The following is a 27,701-nucleotide window of genomic DNA, read 5'->3' as shown; positions in this document are numbered from 1 at the left end:
ATGGTCCACTGTAAAGGTATCAAACATCTCTAAGTTAAACCTTTTTCTACAGTCCACTATAAAGGTATCAAACATCTCTAAGTTTAACCTCTTTCTACAGACCGCTGTAAAGGTATCAAATACCTCTAAGTTAAACCCCTTTCTACAGACCACTGTAAAGGTATCAAAGACCTCTAAGTTAAACCTCTTTCTACAGTCCGCTGTAAAGGTATCAAACACCTCTAAGTTAAACCTCTTTTCTACAGTCCGCTGTAAAGGTATCAAACACCTCTAAGTTAAACCTCTTTCTACAGACCGCTGTAAAGGTATCAAACACCTCTAAGTTAAACCTCTTTCTACAGTCCGCTGTAAAGGTATCAAACACCTCTAAGTTAAACCTCTTTCTACAGACCACTGTAAAGGTATCAAACATCTCTAAGTTAAACCTCTTTCTACAGACCACTGTAAAGGTATCAAATACCTCTAAGTTCAACCTCTTTCTACAGACCATTGTAAAGGTATCAAACACCTCTAAGTTAAACCTCTTTCTACAGACCACTGTAAAGGTATCAAATACCTTCAAGTTAAACCTTTTTCTACGGTCCACTGTAAAGGTATCAAACACCTCTAAGTTAAACCTCTTTCTAAAGACCACTGTAAAGGTATCAAACACCTCTAAGTTAAACCTCTTTCTACAGTCCGCTGTAAAGGTATCAAACACCTCTAAGTTAAACCTCTTTCTACAGACCACTGTAAAGGTATCAAAGACCTCTAAGTTAAACCTCTTTCTACAGACCACTGTAAAGGTATCAAAGACCTCTAAGTTAAACCTCTTTCTACAGTCCACTGTAAAGGTATCAAATACCTCCAAGTTAAACCTCTTTCTACAGACCACTGTATAGGTATCAAATACCTCTAAGTTAAAGCTCTTTCTACAGTCCACTATAAAGGTATCAAATACCTCTAAGTTAAACCTCTTTCTACAGACCGCTGTAAAGGTATCAAAGACCTCTAAGTTAAACCTCTTTCTACAGACCACTGTAAAGGTATCAAACACCTCTAAGTTAAACCTCTTTCTTACAGACCACTGTAAAGGTATCAAATACCTCTAAGTTAAACCTCTTTCTACAGTCCACTGTAAAGGTATCAAACACCTCTAAGTTAAACCTCTTTCTACAGACCACTGTAAAGGTATCAAATACCTCTAAGTTAAACCTCTTTCTAGAGGCCACTGTAAAGGTATCAAACACCTCTAAGTTAAACCTCTTTCTACAGACCACTGTAAAGGTATCAAACACCTCTCAGTTCAACCTCTTTCTACAGACCACTGTAAAGGTATCAAATACCTTCAAGTTAAACTTCTTTCTACAGACCACTGTAAAGGTATCAAATACCTTCAAGTTAAACCTCTTTCTACAGACCGCTGTAAAGGTATCAAATACCTCTAAGTTAAACCTCTTTCTACAGACCACTGTAAAGGTATCAAATACCTCTAAGTTAAACCTCTTTCTACAGTCCACTGTAAAGGTATCAAATACCTTCAAGTTAAACCTCTTTCTACAGACCACTGTAAAGGTATCAAATACCTCTAAGTTAAACCTCTTTCTACGGTCCACTGTAAAGGTATCAAACATCTCTAAGTTAAACCTCTTTCTAAAGACCGCTGTAAAGGTATCAAATACCTCTAAGTTAAACCTCTTTCTACAGACCACTGTAAAGGTATCAAATACCTCTAAGTTAAACCTCTTTCTACAGTCCACTGTAAAGGTATCAAATACCTCTAAGTTAAACCTCTTTCTACAGACCACTGTAAAGGTATCAAACACCTCAAAGTTAAACCTCTTTCTACAGACCACTGTAAAGGTATCAAATACCTCTAAGTTAAACCTCTTTCTACAGACCACTGTAAAGGTATCAAATACCTCTAAGTTAAACCTCTTTCTACAGACCATTGTAAAGGTATCAAATACCTCTAAGTTAAACCTCTTTCTACGGTCCACTGTAAAGGTATCAAATACCTCTAAGTTTAACCTCTTTCTACAGTCCGCTGTAAAGGTATCAAATACCTTCAAGTTAAACCTCTTTCTACAGACCACTGTAAAGGTATCAAATACCTCTAAGTTAAACCTCTTTCTATGGTCCACTGTAAAGGTATCAAAACATCTCTAAGTTAAACCTTTTCTACTACAGTCCACTATAAAGGTATCAAACATCTCTAAGTTTAACCTCTTTCTACAGACCGCTGTAAAGGTATCAAATACCTCTAAGTTAAACCCCTTTCTACAGACCACTGTAAAGGTATCAAAGACCTCTAAGTTAAACCTCTTTCTACAGTCCGCTGTAAAGGTATCAAACACCTCTAAGTTAAACCTCTTTCTACAGTCCGCTGTAAAGGTATCAAACACCTCTAAGTTAAACCTCTTTCTACAGACCGCTGTAAAGGTATCAAACACCTCTAAGTTAAACCTCTTTCTACAGTCCGCTGTAAAGGTATCAAACACCTCTAAGTTAAACCTCTTTCTACAGACCACTGTAAAGGTATCAAACATCTCTAAGTTAAACCTCTTTCTACAGACCACTGTAAAGGTATCAAATACCTCTAAGTTCAACCTCTTTCTACAGACCATTGTAAAGGTATCAAACACCTCTAAGTTAAACCTCTTTCTACAGACCACTGTAAAGGTATCAAATACCTTCAAGTTAAACCTTTTTCTACAGTCCACTGTAAAGGTATCAAACACCTCTAAGTTAAACCTCTTTCTAAAGACCACTGTAAAGGTATCAAACACCTCTAAGTTAAACCTCTTTCTACAGTCCGCTGTAAAGGTATCAAACACCTCTAAGTTAAACCTCTTTCTACAGACCACTGTAAAGGTATCAAAGACCTCTAAGTTAAACCTCTTTCTACAGACCACTGTAAAGGTATCAAAGACCTCTAAGTGAAACCTCTTTCTACAGACCACTGTAAAGGTATCAAAGACCTCTAAGTTAAACCTCTTTCTACAGTCCACTGTATAGGTATCAAATACCTCTAAGTTAAACCTCTTTCTACAGACCACTGTATAGGTATCAAATACCTCTAAGTTAAAGCTCTTTCTACAGTCCACTATAAAGGTATCAAATACCTCTAAGTTAAACCTCTTTCTACAGACCGCTGTAAAGGTATCAAATACCTCTAAGTAAAACCTCTTTCTACAGACCACTGTAAAGGTATCAAACACCTCTAAGTTAAACTTCTTTCTACAGACCACTGTAAAGGTATCAAAAACCTCTAAGTTAAACCTCTTTCTACAGACCACTGTAAAGGTATCAAATACCTCTAAGTTAAACCTCTTTCTACAGACCACTGTAAAGGTATCAAATACCTACAAGTTAAACCTCTTTCTACAGACCACTGTAAAGGTATCAAACACCTCAAAGTTCAACCTCTTTCTACATGCCACTGTTAAGGTATCAAACACCTCTAAGTTAAACCTCTTTCTACAGACCACTGTAAAGGTATCAAATACCTCTAAGTTAAACCTCTTTCTACGGTCCACTGTAAAGGTATCAAATACCTCTAAGTTAAACCTCTTTCTACAGACCACTGTAAAGGTATCAAATACCTCTAAGTTAAACCTCTTTCTACAGACCACTGTAAAGGTATCAAATACCTCTAAGTTAAACCTCTTTCTACAGACCACTGTAAAGGTATCAAACACCTCTAAGTTAAACCTCTTTCTACAGACCACTGTAAAGGTATCAAATACCTCTAAGTTAAACCTCTTTCTACAGACCACTGTAAAGGTATCAAACACCTCTAAGTTAAACCTCTTTCTACAGACCACTGTAAAGGTATCAAATACCTCTAAGTTAAACCTCTTTCTACAGACCACTGTAAAGGTATCAAAGACCTCTAAGTTAAACCTCTTTCTACAGACCACTGTAAAGGTATCAAAGACCTCAAAGTTAAACCTCTTTCTACAGACCACTGTAAAGGTATCAAATACCTCTAAGTTAAACCTCTTTCTACGGTCCAGTGTAAAGGTATCAAATACCTCTAAGTTAAACCTCTTTCTATAGACCACATAATTATAATGAAGAACAAATGAAATTTTTGACAAGAAATTTCACAAGACAAGTGGCATCATATTTAAAGGCAGCCATTGAGAAAGGTTTGGCTGTAAATTATTTCAAGTTAGCACAGAATATTTGACAGTAGGAGAATACAGAAGTTCTGAAATTATATTATGTCATCTTAGAATGAAGGCCTAGTACAAAAACACTTCAGTTTAATTTTATAATTTGAGTAAGTAAAGATATAGTAAGTATCATATAAGACATAATTATACAGAGAATGGGTGTTGATGCAAAATGGTAGCAACTTTGTTATTTAACTTAACATTATTTGCTTTTGCCTGATTAAAGAGGAAACTTGTTACTTTTTAAAGAGCTTTCCAAGCATTTCCCTAGTCTAGGCTAACCAGTTCTGGTGTCCTATGAGAAAACATGGCTGTGACATTTGTAGGTATCACACCCACATTTTCACTAGCTAGAGAGGCATTTATTTTAACCAATAAACCAACAAATTCATGATATTTAATATAATTTACAACCATTTTGCACCAAAAACCCTCAGGGATGCATTTATTACCCTTCTCCTCATTTAGTATGTGCGTTGTGGGTTGTATTGTAGCTGTAATATTAACTTTATACAAATATGGCAATATATATACAAATATATGTATACATATATTCTGACATTTTTTATTTTATGACCACATTATAGTTAAGGCTAGGTAAATATCATACATATTTCATACATATGAAATTCAAAAAAGATTTCATCATTTAGAAATTATGTAAGTATCCAACTATCAAATAAACATAAAGTTGATACATTTCACTGTGCATATCTAACAATGTGAACCTCATATACTTGTTGCAAGTGTTTCAAACCTGGTTTGTAAAATTCTTACATAAAATGAACAGCCTTCCCAACCAACATATAGTATTAGAGCTTGGTCTATACTGTTGACTGTCCGAACTCTTGATCTAGGTCAAAAATTGATTACTTGGCACCTGGACAAGTCCGTTACGTTATTTAGGTCTAAATAAAGCATTTGTTGTGAGCGACTTCATTCTAAATTGTCATTTCCACAAGACTGAGTTTACACTGGATTTATGGAAAAATGTAACAGCCTTACATGTTACATTAGAATAAAATATCCATTTCCTTCAAAAAATTATCAACCGCCATGTAACTTTCAGAAAATGATTTATTTGATGCTCATGCAAATATATTCGCCAGCCAAAGATACAGGTATTATATTAAATCAGATAAAATTTTTAGTTCTGTATGACAAACATTTCATACAAATAATGTATATAATATATGTAGTTTAAAGTTAATTCATACAAAGATAAAATATAGACATTCTAGTAATACAATATTAGCAATCAGCCCTATAGATTTGTCAAAACAAAGCACAGACTCTGACAAAGCGGCTCCATACATTGTTTAATATTCTGACAAATGTAAGATGTGCAAGTATTATAATAACATCATATATATAATATATACCATGTACATATGTAAAACAAACCATAATTATATGTATTTAGTATATTTAGTATGGAAATCCGACAAACATTTAGTTTGACAATTATTAAATTGTTTGCATTATTACCTGGTGTTGTTGTCAGTACAGAACTAAGGGTTGTAACTGCAGTAGTAGTTTGGGTAACTGCTGTACAATACAAACATAATGCAACCATAATATAATCATTTACATAAATTATATTGTATAAAATATTCATTCATACATGTATAATGAAAATAATTACCAAACTTAAAAGGTACAAAAAGGTAATTTGTAACATTTTTTGTATGGAGAGAAAATAAAAAGATTTATAAGTAACTATTCTATATCAATTATTAACATCAAATTGCTGTTTGTAAATTGTACAATGTGACCATCCATATTATTTCCATATTGGATGCTGTATAATGTATTCTTATGTGCTATGACCTATGTGCTATGGCAATGTTATAATAGCCATTGAAAAAAGCTTGTCTGACTGAATTTTACTAAGAGCATTGCAATATCTAACCATTACGATCTGCATTTCTTTAACATAATATGGATATAGAATAAACAAGTTATTAAACATTAAACAAGTACAATACGGAAATGTACATCTATATAATTAAATGTACTCGAAGACATCTTTAGCAATCCTATTAGCCTGGCAGCTCGTACAATATGGTTTCTCTAGCTATTTACTTGTCCAAATATAATCCTATATTATACAGTTTAATGTTAAATAACTTATGATTAAACCACACTAGCTTCTATAAAGTAAAACAATATTGAAAGAAACATTTGCAAATATACAAGTACAGAGAATAAAAAATACACATAGTTTACAGGTTTCAAAAAGGTAAGAAAGTTATAAATAAATGGAAAGGTGAAGGTCAGTATAAAGGAGAAATCACAACATGAAGATATCTCTGATCTGGCCTAGCTTTTAATTGCAGTAAAATAGAAATAAGTATAGCTGTAAGAAATAGAACAATCTGTGGTGATCATGTAGTAAAACATCATTCAGTGTTGACAAAGTTTTAAATCTCTTACTTCAGAATTCTTATCATGCTGTTGATGTACTTGTGACATAAATTTACAAGTTCATATAGTACCAATATGCTGCTGAATAAAACTGGATGGCAAACTTATGTTACATAATAAAGATTGAACCTAAATAAGGGACTTCAGTAGGTCCCAAAACTAATGTTGATACTCTTACAAGTAGAAATTCAGTCCTCCAAAAATTAGACATTTAAAAGAAAATTTACGAACAAAAACCCTCAAAGGAATAATATCTTCAAAGCCCACAGCACTTCAAAGCACACATGATTCTACAGGTTTCTAACATATAACATTACAGGGTTTGTATAATGGATTTGCCAGTCAAATTAAACAGTGTTGTTTATCACAGAAAAATTTAGTTTTGTATGAAGAATGATCCAGCTGGCCCTGGATTGAAAATCTGATACTCTCCTTGTTGAAGTCAGCAGGATGGATATGGAGAGATTACAGATGATAACACTGTGACTGATACAGATGATACTGAGGCTGACACAGTTGTAGATATACTGAAAACTTTATTTTGTTAATATGTTGTAACCATTATATGATGATGATGGTGATTGTTGAGACAGGTATGTTTCTAGTTTCTGGAAGTGAAGCACAAAGAGGAAAGGACACACAAAGATAACACATTGATGACACACATTTACATTCTCTGAGTAAAATATAGGTCACTTGAAACTTCAGACACTGGGGGAATACTGCATTTCTCCGTATCATTGCACTATATATTCTTTAATAGCTTATTCCCAGAGGAGATGGCAGAAATTTTTATTTCGTTTCATGCCCATGTAAGATATTGTTATCCTATCCTGCAACATTAGAAATTTCTTACTACATCTACCCGTTTTAAAACTAAGTTTGAAACTGAATTTTTTTCATTTATACAGTGTTAGTACAGTACAAGAGAAATACAACATTTTTACTTCAAGTATGCATTTTACCTGTACCATTTACATCTTTTATTGGTGAAGTTGTATTAATATTAGTTGGTGGCAGTAAGCTACTTAATCCTGGTATGGTTTCATGCTCAATTTTAGAATGAGTTGAATTGTCCAACATTGGTATTGTTGTATTTTCAGTAGCAATCGACAGCGTGAACTTAAAAGCTAGTTTTCATAAAATATTCATAAAAAAATTATTATATTTATTAACAAACCTTGCAACAGCTGAGAACAAGATGAAACATTTTCCTTTTCTCTCCCCCCCCCCCCAAAAAAAAAAACTTTGGAAAATCTATGTGCAATATTTGTCATAATTTTTCAGTTCAAATGGCTATACTTGGGAATAATTATTAAAGGCTCTCGTATTTCAAATGAAACAGGTTCTAAATTATTAATACATATATATGTTTCAATTTGGAAGTGAACTGTTTGTATTTTGTGTGGGTTAGGCAGATTTTTTTTATTAGTGATGATTTAAACAAAGTTAATGTTGACTAAAGGGTATAACTTGAATGTCTAGAGGCAGGTTGGTTTCTCCTTACAGATCATTATAAACCAATTAACCGGCTGTGGTGACCATTTGCCACTAGTAAACAGCCAGGTTGCAGCCTGCGATTATGTGCAGTCAGACATGGCTTCATACTGCTGACTGATAAAAACTTTCATCTTGATATCCCAAAAACTGAAAATGGACATTTCCAAATGTAATCAGGACAAGTCCATATCACAAAATAAACAAGTTGAGGTAATACAAATATTGTACTGCAGAGTTCTGCTGAGAACATCACAAAGTAATTCTGAGATAAGACTCTATAAATAGTTGTGCATGTATCATTGAGACTAAAATATAGCAACATTAATGTAATAGAAGACCCCTCCCATACTGACGGAAATTGTTGAATAATAAATAACTCCCACAGAAGATCAAATGCATTTAGATGGGATGAGTTAGTCTGTGACATATATGAAGATCTTTTGCCATGAATAAATACATATGTATGACACAGTAGAACTGTTATACATCCCGGAAGTCATCTTTCGACTCTCCCTGCTGAATGTCTGTTATTATGTTATGCTTCCTGGATTCAGGTTAGTAATATCAAGTCGATCAAATATTTGAAATTCCTATTGATTTCTACATGGAATGATCTTACCTATGCTGATATAATGATTATAGTGTATCCATTAACAACATCAGTGCATGCAGTGTTTATCCTGTCAGTGTCATGTCAATTTATTATACCAGAATGATGAAGTCAACAACAAAGCAATTAGAACTGGCACATATTTAACTTCATGTTTTGACATCTTAATTATCCATCATTATTATATTGATCACCTTATACTGACCAAACCATTGAGTTTGTGAAACAAAGATCTGATAGGCTATTTTCATAGATCTTCAGATAAATGTATTATATGTTTAACTGCCAATAAAATAGTAAAAGCATTACTGATTCTATGTATCTAATATACCATGGGATAGACTTATATAATCATTGTTATACAATATATATGTCCAAACAGCAAAAAAGTTACAGTCAAACTTGTCTGTGAAGGCAACCTCTGAAGGAGACATATAGAAATCTTGGATGACAGGTCATGAGATGGTCATAGTAACAGTGTTTACTTGATTAGACCCAGCTTTGACATTAGAACAGTCCATTCAAAGAGGTCACAATATCAAGGTGCAAAAATTTGAGATATTAACTGTATAGAGTTAGGCCAGATTGTACAGTAGTGCAGACTGTATTGGCTCTATACTGTTGGTAAAAGCTTATAACGTTTGGTTCCAGGAGGTTATTAGTTAATTAATCTGTAGCATAAATGCTTTAATTAAAAGCTAAAATTGAAATATAATCAGTGAAGTGACAGGTGATCTGTATTCAGAGGTGATCTCTATTCAGAAGGTTGTCTTAACATCATGTTTGACTGTATTATATAAAGTATATAACATAAATACAAATGTTTAAGTACTTGTTAAGTGTTTGGTGATTCATACATTAGAATCTTGCTATATATACTTTCATCATGCTGTATATATTGGATATCTTAATACATCAACACAACATATGGTTCACAGACTTTACCAGTAATTAAACAATATAAAACCTGACATGTATAGTTAAATAATATACATGTATAATTCAATACATTATTAATCCATGCTTAAAAATAAATATGTAGAAACATTGTACTAAGATAAACACCATTTCAGGACAGGACTTATGGGTCAACATACTGCTTAAAAAATTCTAAAACTTGAAGTAATGATTAATGAATTGAGGAAACACTTCTGACCGTAAGTTTTAGTTTCTCACAATTGTATATTAATAGGAAATTAAAGTTTTACTTGTGTATACTTACTTGATACTGAAGTTGAAGGTTTGATTGTGGGATAGGCCCATTCACTACACTCACCTAAAATGTTAAGGAAATAATGAAAATGAATGTTATTGAACAAACCCTTACAATGCTGAAACTGAAACAGCTATGTCAACGCTATAAATATGAAGCTATAAAACTGACTAAACAGTTTATAACGCTAAAATAGATATCACAACAGCAGTTTCATCATGGAAAATGGCCAAACCCATTCAGAAAACAAGAGCTGTCAATAAGAAGTTGCAATTGACTGTTTTCTGAGCTTGACAGTGAGAAAGAGGCATAACTCAGAGTTAAAAGGTAACTCAAGAGTTTTGAGACCTCTGCCCTTCATGTTACATATTCACTGAGAACAAATGTATGAAATTCCCTTAAGAAGTTTTGGAGATTTGGATACCAACTTTCACTCAATAATTTACCCAAAGTGAGACAGTGAATTGCCACGGTAAGTACAATAGCTCTACTTATTCTTTGAATCATCAAGCTAAAAATCAGCAGGCTAATAGTTTATTATTAGTTCACCATAAAACAATGATTTATAACGCTTACTTTATGTCCTTAAATAGTCTGTTTTCTTTCCTCAATGACATTGTTAATAGCAGTTAATATAGAAAGTGAAAACTTGACATTTCTTCCTCTCTTACCTAACTGGTATTGTATTTTGATATTTACAGAAAATTCTCAAAATCAACATTTTATTTTATATAATAATACAACAATTTGGTATTATACTATTCATAATTTAACATTGCTTAACGAGTGTTGGTGGAAGCTTAAACAAGAAATAATGAACAAATGTGTACCAGATGAAGCTACTCTAATCAAAGTATCAACAAATCTTTCTCATGAGAACTGAATGAACTGCCAATCTGCTGGAATCAACAGATACTGCACATGAAACCTGTGCAGACAAAGATGAACTGGCATATCTATGCCATCTGATCTTGGTCAGCACTGTTTGCAGCTCATTTTTCTTAAATTGCGTTCTACATGTTTCAGAACCATTTTATTCTCAATGAGTGGAGTAATTTCTGTATCTGATGCACAGTCAAAGTAAATTAATCCTTAGCTTTTTAGTCAACAACAGATTCCATGTGACCAGTACAGAACAAGATTAGCTGACACATCTTCATTGTCTAATCTTGGGTCAGTACTGTTTGCTATTCAGTCAGTACCTACTTTGAAATTTCCCCTTTAAATAATAACAAGAAACATGGCAATGCCATGAAACCAGGTTTTCAATTATCACCATTGTAGATAAATATGTTGTATTTGAAATACAAATACAAGCAACAAACAATGTAACTATGTGCAATGTAAAACATGAATAATGTAGGAGGAATTGCCACTGAAGAAGTGTTCACTATAATATTATGTATAAGGAAAAAAACAAAGGGCCATAATTAGGTCAAAAACTATCCAATCACAAAACCCCGACAATATGTGCCAGGGTGCTTGATGACAAAGCTTCTGTGAAAGTTTGAACAAAATCCGTTGAGAAATGTAGGACGAGTTCAGCACAGAAGAATTTGTTCACTATAATTATATTTGATAATTCTGTATAATGAAAAACAAGTTACAAAGTAGACATGAAATAATATATCATATCTTTTTTAAATTACCTCCAAAGATGATATGACCTTTGACTGCCAAATCAAGTTAAAATCATGTAAACAGGATTTTCAATGTTAATGTCACTGTGACCTTGACCTTGGAGCCAGCCATGCGGGAACATGCGTTCTGCACGTCATCTTGATGTGGTAAACATTTGTCTGAAGTTTCATCAAAATTCTTCAAAGGGTTGAAGAGTTACAGAGCGGACAGGATTTTCAATGTTAATGTCACTGTGACCTTGACCTTGGAGCCAGCCATGCGGAACATGCGTTCTGCACGTCATCTTGATGTGGTAAACATTTGTCTGAAGTTTCATCAAAATTCTTCAAAGGGTTGAAGAGTTACAGACGGACAGGATTTTCAATGTTAATGTCACTGTGACTTGACCTTGGAGCCAGCCATGCGGAACATGCGTTCTGCACGTCATCTTGATGGTGGTAAACATTTGTCTCTGAAGTTTCATCAAAATTCTTCAAAGGGTTGAAGAGTTACAGAGCGGACAGGATTTTCAATGTTAATGTCACTGTGACCTTGACCTTGGAGCCAGCCATGCGGAACATGCTTCTGCACGTCATCTTTGATGTGGTAAACATTTGTCTGAAGTTTCATCAAAATTCTTCAAAGGGTTGAAGAGTTACAGAGCGGACACAATTTCGTTTGACGCCCGCCCGCCCATCCGCCCATCCGCCCCCCAGACCCCAATCTAATAACCAGGATTTTCAAAATTGAAAACCTGGTTAATAAACGGCATGGACAAGTCCATTTAAGATATTTAGCATAGTATAAGTTAAAATCAAATCCCTCAAAACTAATAAACAATCTTGGGAAAAATCTATGTTCCCCAGGGCCAATTTTGACCTGAGGGCTTAGATTTGAAAATAATTTGTAGAGGTCCACTGTAGAGGTCATTTGAGCATCAGATTTATGATATAAAAATATAAAAAATTGTTACAGGGATATTTAGCAAGTATAGGTTAAATTCAAATCCCTAAAAACTAATTAACAATCTTGAGAAAAAGCCTCGTTTTATCCACTTACTTGTGTATTGTTGGTATATTTTTTTTCTTGTAATGTTTTTATAAATGAAATTGTTAAGATCTATCTTCTGTTGGTCAGAGATCCCCCTGGGAAATGGTGGTGGACTCCAAATCTGACACCAGCTAGACTTTCCTCTACAAAAACAAGTGCTGTCCTCCCCCTGAAATATAATGTATAATATTGTTCAATACAAAAATTAAATAAACAAATTTATCTCTGAAGATAATTTTTGGGGAAAAAAAAATACAATTGAGAACTGAGAAACATGCCTACAACTTGACCGTTTCATACATTTTATTTAACAACTAAATATAAGGACAATTATTATATTTTCATCTAATTCTGTCAATATCTACATACATGTATATTTACCATTAAAATGCCTTAGAAAATCAAAATATAAATTTAATCCTCATATGAATGAACAAATCATTATAATATCATCATAAATGGTGAATATAAATATAAACAATTATAATATATGTCTCTTGTGAATATAATACATATATATTGAAAATCACTGAGGGTATTCTACTTGAATAACAATAGTTTATCTATGTCACATGAAGATTCATATACTGCATAAGTGGATATTTATGCGTCACAAAAATTTTGCGAATGTCAAAAAGTGGACTTTTTGCATGCGAAATTAATTGCAAAATTATGATTTCTTTAATTAAATACTGTTTTTGTGATATCATTAATTAAACAGGTACATGCTAAGAATATGCTGTAATTGTCATCGTTCTATTCAACTGTTTAATACCTTTATTATTTATATAATTGTTTGAAATATACATTTTAAGTTTGATATTAAAAGGACCTGATGACACATGTCTTTGTGATATTTTGAAACATGCTTTTGTTATATGACTAGCCTATTGTGTTTCCGATTACTAATGTGTTATTTAAGAAATAATATATCCCAAACAGTGATTTTATCGCTCAATAACATCACTGTTTGGAGTTCGGATGCGAGGAATTATATCACGAGGGCGTAGCCCGAGTGATATAATGATGCGCATCAGAACGACAAACAGTGATGTTATCAAGCGATAAAACCACTGATTTGGATATATTATTTCGATTCTAACACGACATCAACAAATAAGTGTTGCCGTAATTGATAGATAAGCAAAATTGCGCCTGATTTGTTTCCGTACTTATTTTTAGGGCGTCGGATTTTTAGTGGTTACGTCACGTTTATAATGATTACGTCACATGTCTAAATATAGAACGTCAAACTGTGCATCTGTTGCATAATAACACACACTTTCTGTTATTCTATGTTCAATAGGGAAAAATGCGGGTCGTGTTAGAATAACACATATATTATGTTTCATTAAATCATTTGTGATTTGTTAAACTTAAACAAACGTCAGTGCCTTAACAGTCAAATTTATTCACTTTATATGCTGCATGAAAACATGTTTTCAAATTATAGAGGAAAGTTTGCATAAAAAAAGAAATAATATTTTTTGTGTGATTATATATTTGTGAATATTTTCAATTCGCAAAACTAGCAAACATTTCTACATCGCAAAATTAACCACTTATACAGTACATATTGTGTTCTTACATGCTAACACTTATCTCACTATATTTGTGCAATTGTTTCGCCTACATTGAAATTTGAACTGTCCATTGTTTACAAATATATACAATGAGTCTGGGCCTGCTGTGGCATGCTGATTTTTCTTGTGATTTTTCTTTGTATAATTTCTGGCCCATAACTATCTTTCTTTCATATAATTCTATATTCATTTATGGGCGGTTATGTGGCCTTATAAAATAATAAATGTGTTTGCCATAAGATATCTATAATTCTTTTATCATATCACTTTTTAGTAGTAAATATGGAGGCCTTATATTACAAATAAAAACATTGACATTAATTTTCAGAAAGTTTATTTCCTTTTCTTTGAGTTTATTTAACTAAGACCAGTCACATTAAAACAATAACTGTTATATTCCTACTGAGACGAATGATTATTAAACTGTGGCGAATCGTTATCACACTGTGGTGAATCATTATTGTGGCAAATCGTTATTGTGGCAAATCCTTACTAATTCTTTAGTCTATAGGTTAGGGGCATGATGGTAAACAACTTAGTGTGCAAAGTTTCAAAGCCATTTGTCAAAGGACTTTGAAAACATTTGAAGTAGTATACAAACTTTCACATAATTAAGTGGTTATGCCGATGCTTAGGCGACTAGGACAGCTCTACTTATTCTTATCGAATAGTTGAGCTAAGAAAGGTAAACAAAATCCTAAATATACAGATAAATACATAGGTATGGTGCATGATCATTTATAATTTCAAAGTATATCTACATACTTGATCATGTATTTTGTTGTTATTGAAGTGTTTTGTTGTTATTAAAAAAATTCCGATAATAAGATATGAAACTACTTAGAATAGTTTGAACATGAAAACTTAAAACAGCTTGAAAAAATAATTACCTCATGTCAAAATTGATATAATATAAATGAGTAGAAACTTGCAACAACACAGCAAATAGGTTATCAGTCATTATCAATATATTAATCAGACACCAGACAGGGTTATTGAACGGTAAAATAAACAGAAAGCAATGCATGCCAGAAACAATATAGTCAGAATGATCATGTTTATATATGGTTCATAGCACCAACAAATTAAAGATCCTGTAACACATTATTTTTATGGTTTTATATACAAATTATGATGCTCAAATTAAGATTTATAGATATTGTAAGTTTCAAAAAACATTATTTATAAAGATATTACCGAATTTAATATTTCATGTAAATAAAGGGAGGTAATTAGAATTTAGTTTTCTATAAATTCTAAGTCAATTTTTCCAATAAGAAATGAATGCATATAATTTAATTATTACCTTAAATATGTACCAATATTTGCAATACATATTTTACATATTCTTCCATGTTTGAAAATTGACAAATTTGCATAATTACATACATATATAATTCAATGAAGAGTGGTATGCAATCTCAAGGGTCCGTACTCCACAGCGAAAGCTGCTTTTTGTGCCCGGAAGGGCGGATGGACCCTCATTAAGCATTAACATACATACATATGCAATCTCAATTACAAAACATACAGGATCTTTAACTAGCCCGGTTAACACCCAAAATTTGATGAGCATATATATCGGATGAAAAAAGCTAACATTACAGCAGAGGTAAATAAAGCATTTTGTAAACATTTCCAATATATATGTTTGTGTATTTCAAATCCTAACAGAATATATTAACCTCTTTAATCAACAGATATACTGGAGATATATGCAAACATAACCTCTTGTATATTTATTTAGATTAAATCGAAGCAAGTATAGACAATAGTGAAGTGACATGATAAAATATGACAGGTGGACAAACCATTGTTGAAATCTTTAAGATAACTTAAGTTTCATCATAGTGATAGATTATCTCCTCTTGAACAAATATCACTCTCAAATTAGCACTTTAAATTGTCACTTGAACTCCAAAAGTCCACATAACCCTTGAACATAACAAAACAAGTAAAATGTTTCCTGCGGGGAATGTTTTTAATGATATAAAGATATTTCATTTAACTATTTTCAACATTGTTTGGGGGATAAATAAACGTTTGTATCAGGAATATAGTTAACAATAATCGATCAATATAGAAAGAAGGTCTTTGGAAACTGGTGACCGTTGAAGACCAGAGAAGGCCGAAGATAAAACAATTATTTCTTTTAAAAAAATGATTAAATAGGCCTACCATTTTATGAATTATTCCGAGCAAAAAAAATAAAGTAAACACACAAGTTTACGCAGAAAATATCTCTATTCATTATGGCAGATGCCACTACAAATATTTTAATTTTGTAGATTTTCAGTATTTGTAAAATTTGAGATAGATTTAAAGAAACATTGATAATTTCAAACACATCATTCAAGTTTTTTCACCCTAAACGGTAAAATATTATAGAAAATTAGAAATATCACGTAATAGTTTTTTATCGGACTAATTCCCTAAAGGTAAATCCGTAACGTATCGGCAAACGGTATTTAGCTAGGTTTTCGAAAAGGTCAATTAACCAATCATGTACGGTTTACAGATCACATGCTCCTCCATGTACCGAAAACAGGTCACGTGCTCCTCCATGCTTCAAAAGTTAAACGCGTACCAATACCCTGCGGTCTCCAGACCGCAGGGAATAAGGACAAGGTATATATCAGTTTTCTTACAGGATTATTTACAATTCACATTAACAGTCATCTACATGCAAAAGTAACATATCCCCAGTAAGTATAAACTAAACATGGCTGGTTTTTACAAGTTAGGTTTTATTTTATTCACACTAACACAGTATTATTAAATGGTCATACAAAACTCCATGCTTTCTCCATGCCTGTATGTTTTGATCTGGACATAAGAAACAATAGCCTGTTATAAATTTTCTCTCATTTTAATTACACTGGTAAAGATGATTCCATTGCCATTTTAAGATGTTATTAGTCAAAATACTGTAAAATTCACTAAAAAAGATTTTTATATTTACATAATCATACTCTTCAGTAAATGCAATTTAAAATATAAATACCAAGTTCGTAACTATCACTTTTGTTATTCCGTATCCATTTAGGTATCACAGGATTTCAATGTAAACAGAACTTAACATGTTAATGTCTTGTGACCCTTTCCTTTTTAAAAAGATTAAAACTTGAAATGTGTTTGGATAGGAGATCAGGGAAGAAAAACAATATTTAAAACTTACCATGACTTTACTGGCAACTATCTGGTGTTTAATATCCCTGACTCCATTTCTGGCATCTGGAATGATAAAATAGGTAACACTATAGCAAACACAATTTTCCTTTAAATCCATGTTTATCTTCTTCAATAAATGTAAATTGTACACATTAATCCAGAAGTTACTATAAGTTGCCAATAAATCATCAGATATCCCTGGTAAATGACTATATCGTTGTGGAGTAAAATTTTAATTCAAACACTGTAACTATGATGTTTATAATTTTCATTAACAATATAATAAAAACAAGGTTATAGACAATACAGACAGGAACTTAAAACATATTCAATACAAACATTTATAGGCACTTCATTAAAAGGCTAGATCCTACAAAATAACCCTTGATACTTCTAATTTCACCAACATAAGCATAAATGGGTCAAAATGAAACTATCAGTGGATTCTTTAAAAATAATTTCCACCAAAAATTCCCGATATTTGTTTCAACCAACAAGAGATTAACTCATAGTTAAGAAAATACATTACTGTTCAGTAATTTCCCTGGACAGGAAACAAAATACTAAATTTACAATCTAATGTTCCTATATAAACAACTTACTGAAAAACAGGATCCAGACCTATGTGTTATATATACCAAGTCAATGAATTTTTTAGAATGTTTCTAAAGAAAATCAGAGAGTTGATTTCCAATATATTCAGGAAGGAATGTTATAGGAAACACAAACAGTTAAAACCCCTGGCAGCAAACTGACAAGAATCTAAAGCTGGCTTCATTGCAAAAAAAACATTAGGTAAACAGCAACAGTAACAAAGTCTTGATCATAGTATCTAACAAAATAACATTGTTAGAGTCCAAGAGAATCAGGTATTTTTCTCAATCATGTTTTAATGACCTCTTTATTTCACACAAACCATTTTTTTGACACTTTGACAAAAACTTTGTTACTTCAATTACAATAAGGACATGATATGATTTAGGACTCTCAAAAATGGAAATGAGGCAAGATGGGGTGCAACATAGATTTGATATGAACCTTTTGGACTTGTGGTGGTCGCCTCTACCTACTGAGATAACCAGACGTCTAACCTTTTGGCTAACCTTTCGGACTCAAAATGAAAACAAAGCTATAAGGGGTGAGATATGGATTTGATATGGATGTTTTGAAATGGTTTATTTTAGCTTTATTAGCAATCTCAGAAACATTTCTTCTACAAAATCCTGCTTTCTAACCTCATATAAATTATCTTAAAACAAATCATTGACCTTTTTCAAAATATATTTAGTGATAGAAAAAAATGGCACCAGAGAAAACCCCAATAAAAATCCTGCAGCAATTACCATATTCAAATAAAAAACAAGAGGGCCATGATGGCCCTAGATCGCTCACCTGAATTATCAAACTCATCCAAACAATTACCTAGACAAGCATTCTGACCAAGTCTCATGACAGGTGAGTCAAAAATGTGACCACTACAGTGTTAACAAGGATTATCCATATTTGAGCAGTGCGACCTAGTTTTTTACCCAGGTGACACATATTCAAACTTGACCTGGAAATCATCAAAACAAACTTTCAGACCAATTTCCAGGATACTTGGATCAAAACAGTAGCAACTAGAGTGTTAACAAGATTTTTCTATTTTTAGCTCTGGTGACCTAGTTTCACATGCGATTTCGAACTCATCCAAGCAATTACCTAGACAAGCATTCTGACCAAGTTTGATGATAATGGAGTGAAAAATGTGACCACTAGAATGTTAACAAGGTTTTTCCATATTTGGGCGGTGTGACCTAGTTTTTCATCCAAGATGACCCATGTTCGATCTTGACTAAGAAATCATCAAAACAAACTTTCAGACCAATTTAACAGAATATTTTGGATCACAACAGTAGCCACTAGAGTGTTAACAAGATTTTTCTATTTTTAGCTCCTGTGACCTAGTTTTCATCCGAGATTCCCATGTTCGATTATTCCCAGCAATGACCTAGACAAGTTTCCTGACCAAGTTTGATGACAATTGAGTCAAAATTGTGACCACTAGAGTGTTAACAAGGTTTTCTATTTTTAGCTCCTGTGACCTAGTTTTTTCATCCGAGATGACCCATGTTCGAACTCATCCGAGTTATTACCTAGACAAGCATCTTGATCAAGTTTTGATGATGATTGATGCAAAAATGTGACCGCTAAAGTGTTAACAAGGTTTTTCTATTTTTAGCTCCGGTGACCTACTTTTTCATCCGAGATGACCCATGTTCGAACTCATCCAAGCTATCAACTAGATAAGCATCCTGACCAAGTTTGATGATGATTGATGCAAAAAATGTGACCGCTAGAGTGTTAACAAGGTTTTTCTATTTATAGCTCCGGTGACCTAGTTTTTCATCCGAGATGACCCATATTCGAACTCATCCGAGCTATTATCTAAAACAAGCATCCTGACAAAGTTTGATGATGATTGGGTCAAAAATGTGACCACTAGAGTGGTCACAAGGTTTTTTCTATTTTTAGCTCCTGTGACCTAGTTTTTCATCAGAGATGACCCATGTTCGAACTCATCCAAGCAATTGACTAGACAAGCATTCTGACCAAGTTTGATGATGATTGGTTCAAAAATGTGACCACTAGAGTGTTCACAAGGTTTTTCTATTTATAGCTCCTGTGACCTACTTTTTCATCCGAGATGACCCATGTTCGAACTCATCCGAGCTATCACCTAGACAAACATCCTGACCAAGTTTGATTAAGATTGGGTCAAAAATGTGACCTCTAGAGTGTTCACAATATTTTTATATTTTAAGCTCCTGTGAACTATTTTTTCATCTGAAATGACCCATGTTCGAACTCATCTGAGCTTTCAACTAGATAAGCATCCTGACCAAGTTTGATGATGATTGAGGCAAAAATGCGACCGCTAGAGTGTTCACAAGCAATTGTGGACGGCCGGACGGACGACGGACGACGGACATTCATCGATCCTAAAAGCTCACCCTGAGCAAGCTCAGGTGAGCTAAAAAGCTTTAACTTAATTGTTTTCGGTACAAATAATGAATAATGTAAATAAATATAATTATACCGGTAAATATATTTTACTTCTTATATCCAAAGAAATTAGTTTATAAAACACACTTTCACCTTGATGAGATAAATCTATATATCCTGTGTGAACACTTAAGTAAAAATATCAAAAGGCTTTTTTTAAAGCTAGCACATTTAACAGAAAAAGTCTAAAGAGCTATGAAACTTTAATTCCTCCTTTAAGATATACAAACTTTTTTTTCTTGCAACTTCCGTGTCTGTCTGCATATAGAAAATGCCTGACTTTAACATTCACTTTCTCCTGCCCACATAATTATACTAATTAGTCACTTGTTTTATTTCCATTATTGTCTTTTATCAAATTGAACTTCCTTAATTACTTGTCAGTCATTCAAAATAAAAATCTTTATATTACAAAACTTTAGGAACTAATACTTAAATACTGTTGTAATTTAACAGATATTGGGAATAAGTTATAACCATGAATACTCCTTTTTTATTGGCAAAGTTCTGTCAGTGTTTCTCTATTATTGCAGATAATCATAAAATGTCTTAGGTAATAAATTCTGACCAGAATCCAAAACTAAAGTGATGGAAAGGAAGAGAGCCTATCCTGCAAACATGTTGTAAAGTACATCTGTTTTTCAATTATTTATATCTAGATCCTTGAATGAGCAATGTCTGGAATATTGCATCCCACAAGTTTATTAGGTACATTATGTACAGTATGTAAAAAAAGTTGTCTTGAAGTGGCATAGTATATTATATTTTCTTTGACAATCAATGAAAGAACGAAGTTATTAATAATATCAACATCATGTAACTTATCTCACTTTTTACATGTTACATTAAGTAAAAGCTATATAACTAGAAATATATTCACATTCAAATGTGATTATGTTAAGGCTTCTAATGAAAACTAGAATAAAGCTTAGTATAATGACACACTCATCTGTCAGTCTTATTTCCATATATGCAAATGTTTTCCATCATTAACACACTATTTGAAAAAGGTTTGAATATTCTGCAAGAATAATTGTCACAAATTTGCTGTAGTTAATGAACCTGTGCGACTAAACTGAAAACATCAACAATCAATATAGGCAGGAAAACTTGATACGCCAACACAGCTTTTAATTGTCCATTGTATTTCAAAACCAGACAAATGAACATATGTTCAAATTTCACAAACTTTTATGTAAATATACTGCATGGCAGACTGTTTTGTTTCAATATAATTCATATATACAAAAATCAATATAAAGTATACATCTATGACAATACAGCATAGAGGAATTAATATGTACAAATAAAGATGGTGACACATGATGATGATCAATTTGTAAGCCACTCCCCTCCAACTTACAGCTTTATAAATTATATTATTTCCTATAATTATATAACTTAACTAATTTCTAATTTCAGAGCTTTCCGCTAATTTGGAGCCAATATTTATCAATATATCATTATAAATTAGGATTATGGTGACAAGGAAATATGTTTAAAAATTCATAAAACCTGTAAACCGTCGAAGTAATGTACTTATACATATCTAATGTAAGATACCTTTTATCATAGTCATTAACTGAACTTATTATGTACCTTTTTACATGTGCAGATTGATAAAAATTACTAATTAGCCAGAAAGACTATGCTATTAAGCCATAAATAATGCATAATTATGTATACATGTATAGTATGCAGTGTTTATAATAATATTCAGTATATGATAAGCAAGAATAAAAGTATGATGTGACTTGTTCTGTTGTTTAATTTTATCATTTTTGTCTATTAAAACTTATGTACTGGTATCGAAGCAGATTATCCGTCAGCTAGTAGTATCGGACAATACGATTATTTTCGTTTCAAAATTGAAGGTGAGCTTTTTTCAGAACGATATCAGTTCCTAGTTGCCAGAACATTAGAAATATTTGTTTCACCTTTTTTTTTAAATAGAAATTCACGATTTGGATGTAACTCAAAACATCTTTTTTGCCATCTTATGTTTTTGTATTTTCTGATCGCAGATCAGGAAATACAATGCTGACATTCAATCTCTGGCACAGAATTTCATTACAAACCTAACAACAAGTAGTTCTCAAAACAGCTTAAAACTTGCGATGTAAACGAAAGAAATATTTTTATTTTGTTACAAGTATCCAACAAATTACAGCGCATTCAAAGTTTAAAAGTAGCGTTGGCTTATAGAATTGTCAATAATTTCACAATCACAAATTACGCGGATGAATATCATTTTAATCAATGAAAATGCTATTTTTAGCGATGTTGATTACCGAATACTTCAGAGCATATTACATAAATAAATCTGACTGTCTGGTAGTCGAATATATACATGTCGGACTGTTTTGGCGCGAAGATTTTCACTAAATTATTCACATCAGTGTTAAACAAAATACCTCAAAATTAATAAAATGATTACAAACCCGAAATGGAAATTCCAAATTTAGAATTATTTGATTTTATTCAGGCCATCTTCGTATAACTTCCCCGTGGTGCAGGGGTAACGGCCGGTAACGCACTCGTTTAGGGTGTGAGAGGTCTCTGGTTCAAATCCCAGTTGAGGCAACTTTTTTTTAAAGTCTTTTTTAAGGAAGTAGCCAAGATATGCAAGGATAAAGTGTGGCTGTCATAAAACAAGAGCTTTCGGTAGGACAGCAACGCTCGACTATTCTTAGTGCTTAATAGTAAAAAAAAACTTTGATTAAAAGGTAAATTTTTTTTCAATAGAGAAAAAGGCAATTTTTTTCTTTAAATCCATATTACAGTTATAGGCCTTGGAGAGAGTCCTATTATGCTCTCAAAGAAGAGTATAAAATTTCAAAGCCTTATGTCAATGGACTTTGAAAATATTTGAACTATTACAAAAACTTTAACGTAAATTCTAAGTCGAAAAAGGGGCATAATTCTGTCAAAATGCTTGATACAGTTACCTTCTCCTGTCTACAGGTTGGGGTCATGATGGTGAACAAGTGTGCAAAGTTTCAAAGCCATATGTCAATGGACTTTGAAAATATTTGAACTATTACAAAAACTTTAACATAAATTCTAAGTCAAAAAGGGGCATAATTCTGTCAAAATGCTTGATACAGTTACCTCCTCCTGTCTGCAGGTTAAGGTCATGATGGTGAACAAGTGTGCAAAGTTTCAAAGCCATATGTCAATGGACTTTGAAAATATTTGAACTATTACAAAAACTTTAACATAAATTCTAAGTCAAACAAGAGCTGTCGGGTAGGACAGCAACGCTCGACTATTCTTAGTGCTTGATAGTAAAAAAATGCTTGATATAGTTACCTCCTCCTATTTACAGGTTGGGGTCATGATGGTGAACAAGTGTGCAAAGTTTCAAAGCCATTTGTCAATGGACTTTGAAAAATAATTGAACTATTACAAAAACTTTAACGTAAATTCTAAGTTTGAAAAAGGGCATTATTCTGTCAAAATGCTTGATAGAGTTACCTCCTCCTGTTTACAGGTTGGGGTCATGATGGCTGAACAAGTGTGCAAAGTTTCAAAGCCATATGTCAATGGACTTTGAAAATATTTGAACTATTACAAAAACTTTAACGTAAATTCTAAGTCGAAAAAGGGGCATAATTCTGTCAAAGTGCTTGATAGAGTTACCTCCTCTTGTCTACAGGTTGGGGTAATGATGGTGAACAAGTGTGCAAAGTTTCAAAGCCATATGTCAATGGACTTTGAAAATATTTGAACTATTACAAAAACTTTAACGTAAATTCTAAGTCGAAAAAGAGCATAATTCTGTCAAAATGCTTGATAGAGTTACCTCCTCCTGTCTACAGGTTGGGGTCATGATGGTGAACAAGTGTGCAAAGTTTCAAAGCCATATGTCTATGGACTTTGAAAATATTTGAACTATTACAAAAACTTTAACATAAGTGGTTACGCCGACGCCGACGCTCGTGTGACTGCAATAGCTCAACTTATTCTTATCGAATAGTCGAGCTAAAAAGGGGCATAATTCTGTCAAAATGCTTGATACAGTTACCTCCTCCTGTCTACAGGTTGGGGTCATGATGGCAAACAAGTGTGCAAAGTTTCAAAGCCATAATTATGTCAATGGACTTTGAAAAATATTTGAACTATTACAAAAACTTTAACATAAGTGGTTACGCCGACGCCCGGGTGACTACAATAGCTCTACTTATTCTTATCGAATAGTCGAGCTAAAAATGAACATAAACGACTTTTTGATGCAACTCTAGTCATGCAAAATTTCGTATACTTGTATCAAACTCAAACTGTTCTAGTAAAAAATTAAACACAGTCGCTGCATCTCAGTGCGCTGTATATAAATAAACTTATACAGGAAAATACATACAAATATACAGTACGCATTTAGCAAAAGTGGGGTGTAACTTTACCGATACCGTTATATTGCAATATGAAACAAGAGCTGTCGGTAGACAGCATATATTCTTAGTGCTTGATAGTAAAAAAAATGCTGATACAGTTACCTCCTCCTGTTTACAGGTTGGGGTCATGATGGTGAACAAGTGTGCAAAGTTTCAAAGCCATATGTCAATGGACTTTGAAAATATTTGAACTATTACAAAAACTTTAACGTAAATTCTAAGTCGAAAAAAGGGGCATAATTCTGTCAAAATGCTTGATACAGTTACCTCCTCCTGTTTACAGGTTGGGGTCATGATGTTGAACAAGTGTGCAAAGTTTCAAAGCCATATGTCAATGGACTTTGAAAATATTTGAACTATTACAAAAACTTTAACGTAAATTCTAAGTCGAAAAAGGGCATAATTCTGTCAAAATGCTTAATAGAGTTACCTCCTGCTGTCTACAGTTGGGTCATGATGTGAACAAGTGTGCAAAGTTTCAAAGCCATATGTCTATGGACTTTGAAAATATTTGAACTATTATACAAAAACTTTAACGGAAATTCTAAGTCGAAAAAGGGGCATAATTCTGTCAAAATGCTTGATAGAGTTACCTCCTCCTGTCTACAGGTTGGGGTCATGATGGTGAACAAGTGTGCAAAGTTTCAAAGCCATATGTCAATGGACTTTGAAAATATTTGAACTATTACAAAAACTTTAACGTAAATTCTAAGTCGAAAAAGGGGCATAATTCTGTCAAAATACTTGATAGAGTTACCTCCTCCTGTCTACAGGTTGGGGTCATGATGGTGAACAAGTGTGCAAAGTTTCAAAGCCATATGTCAATGGACTTTGAAAATATTTGAACTATTACAAAAACTTTAACGTAAATTCTAAGTCGAAAAAGGGGCATAATTTGTCAAAATGCTTGATAGAGTTACCTCCTCCTGTCTACAGGTTGGGGTCATGATGGTGAAACAAGTGTGCAAAGTTTCAAAGCCATATGTCAATGGACTTTGAAAATATTTGAACTATTACAAAAACTTTAACATAAGTGGTTACGCCGACAGCCGACGCTCGGGTGACTGCAATAGCTCTACTTATTCTTATCGAATAGTCGAGCTAAAAATAAATTTCGTACCACGGTACCGATTTTGGAAAAACCGGTATTTTTATAAAAATCATAATTTTCAATTAATTGCCTCTAATTTTGTACAAATTTCAACATAAAATCTTTAATTGGCAAATTTTGTTGGCGGCCACGTAAGATAAAAGTATCCGACAACTAGTACACTTAAAAGTCAATAAGCGGCCGCATAATTTACATAAGCGGCCCAGATGTGAAAGGTCACACGCGACTAGTTTTGTTTATATCAAATTGTGTTACACTTTACTTCTATTTATTCCTTACATTTTTATTAAGTTTCTACTAAAAATATATACATATAATAATAAAATATAAATGTTACTCCATCTTTACATCAAAACATATACAAGACAATACGTATTGCAATATATTGCAATACGCTTCAGCAAAATGGCAATATATTGCAATACGGTTTTTGCTGTATTGTTACACCCCTACTGCAAAGATCAGAAAATACCACAGAGCTTGCAGCCCTTTGATTTTTACTTGTTATTATAAACTTTGCAGACCTTGACCTGCACACAAAAGGGTTGAAAAACCACTGCTATTAGGACAAACACAATGTTAAACTTAAAAATGAGAATTTTTTGCTTATTCATGAACATTTTACTATAGCAGCATACATTTGTTTTATTTGTGTAAAAAAATTAACTCCCCATGGTGTTATTCATCATTTTTTCCCCCTAACATTATATAAAAAGAATATTTAAAATAGCACTGCATGTGTCAACATTTTTAGGGAAAGTACGATGTGAATTACAAAATTACTAAAACCTACAATGTTTAATGTTACATGTACCAATCATTTCATAAAACATTTTACAACACCAATTTACATAGTTATATTTATTTATGTATGGGTTTGACATCAATACTATGGTCTGTCTAGCTTGATTTACAGGCTGGGAAAATGCCATAAAATATGACCTGAACAGTGTCCATTAGACTCAAACCTTGACAGTGAACTATCTACAGATAATTATCTATCAACAGCTATTCCTATTGATTAATTAAGTAAATGACTACAACATTCTCTAAGCAAGCTGGATACTTGTAGAATCTTGAGGAAACTGTGCTGTACTTACTGCCTCTAGTATACACTGCTGTTTATGTTTTTCTAGTTTTAACACCTATTTTGGTCATATCTCAGTGGTTGATCAACCTAACAAGACTTTCCTGGATAACTAACCAAGTTGTAATTTTACCAATATTCTGCCATCTACTAACCCCACATGGTTTCTAAATCAGCAGTGAGAGACAAATGAACTATTACACTCATTGTGTCGAAGAATCAAGTATCAGCAAACGAAACTACACCTTGCCCCAGGATCGAATCAGGGACCCCTGGGCTGCTTACAAAACCCGATGCTCTCCAAGATCTAAGTGAGCTGACGGTTGACATGCCCCAAATGGTTAAATGTGAACAAAGAAATGCTGTCTTTTATTTTCAATGTAAAAAAACATTATATTTAAAAGACTTATTGCCTGAAATCTATCTTGTAATTTGAAATTTAGAGAGAAAAAAAAATGGCAATACATAACAAACATGTAATTATATTAATTTTGCCTAGTATATATAAAATACCACAATATATATCACATCACCATGCATGCACTTTTATAATGTGTATAACCACAGCAGACTAGTATAAATATTAATTTCATCATGTGTACCAACCACAATTTAACAATTAATGATTTTCTGTACTTAAATATCACCTTTAAACCATGTCAATTTGAGCTGCAATCAAACCAGTAGGCAGGGGATAGGAAGTCAACAGCAAGCAATACTAAACAATACC

General features: G+C 32.8%; 1 protein-coding gene across 1 annotated transcript in view; it reads right to left on the bottom strand.

Annotated features, from left to right (window-relative positions):
- Positions 1-17,452, bottom strand: part of LOC132752004 (uncharacterized) — a 43,688-nt gene extending 26,236 nt beyond the window's left edge. Inside the window, exons 1-6 of the mRNA XM_060742234.1 lie at positions 17,342-17,452; positions 12,590-12,749; positions 9,920-9,973; positions 7,553-7,717; positions 5,649-5,708; positions 4,613-4,654 (exon numbers count right to left, since the gene is read on the bottom strand). Coding sequence (XP_060598217.1) covers positions 4,613-4,654; positions 5,649-5,708; positions 7,553-7,717; positions 9,920-9,973; positions 12,590-12,749; positions 17,342-17,452 — 592 coding nt within the window. The remainder of the gene's footprint in view (positions 1-4,612; positions 4,655-5,648; positions 5,709-7,552; positions 7,718-9,919; positions 9,974-12,589; positions 12,750-17,341) is intronic.
- Positions 17,453-27,701: the final 10,249 nt, after the last annotated feature.

This window comes from Ruditapes philippinarum, unplaced genomic scaffold (genome assembly GCF_026571515.1).
Source record: "Ruditapes philippinarum isolate M1 unplaced genomic scaffold, ASM2657151v2 ctg1663_1_1_1_1, whole genome shotgun sequence".
In the NCBI taxonomy this organism is placed as follows: domain Eukaryota; kingdom Metazoa; phylum Mollusca; class Bivalvia; order Venerida; family Veneridae; genus Ruditapes; species Ruditapes philippinarum.
This window is presented reverse-complemented; position numbering and strand designations above follow the sequence as displayed.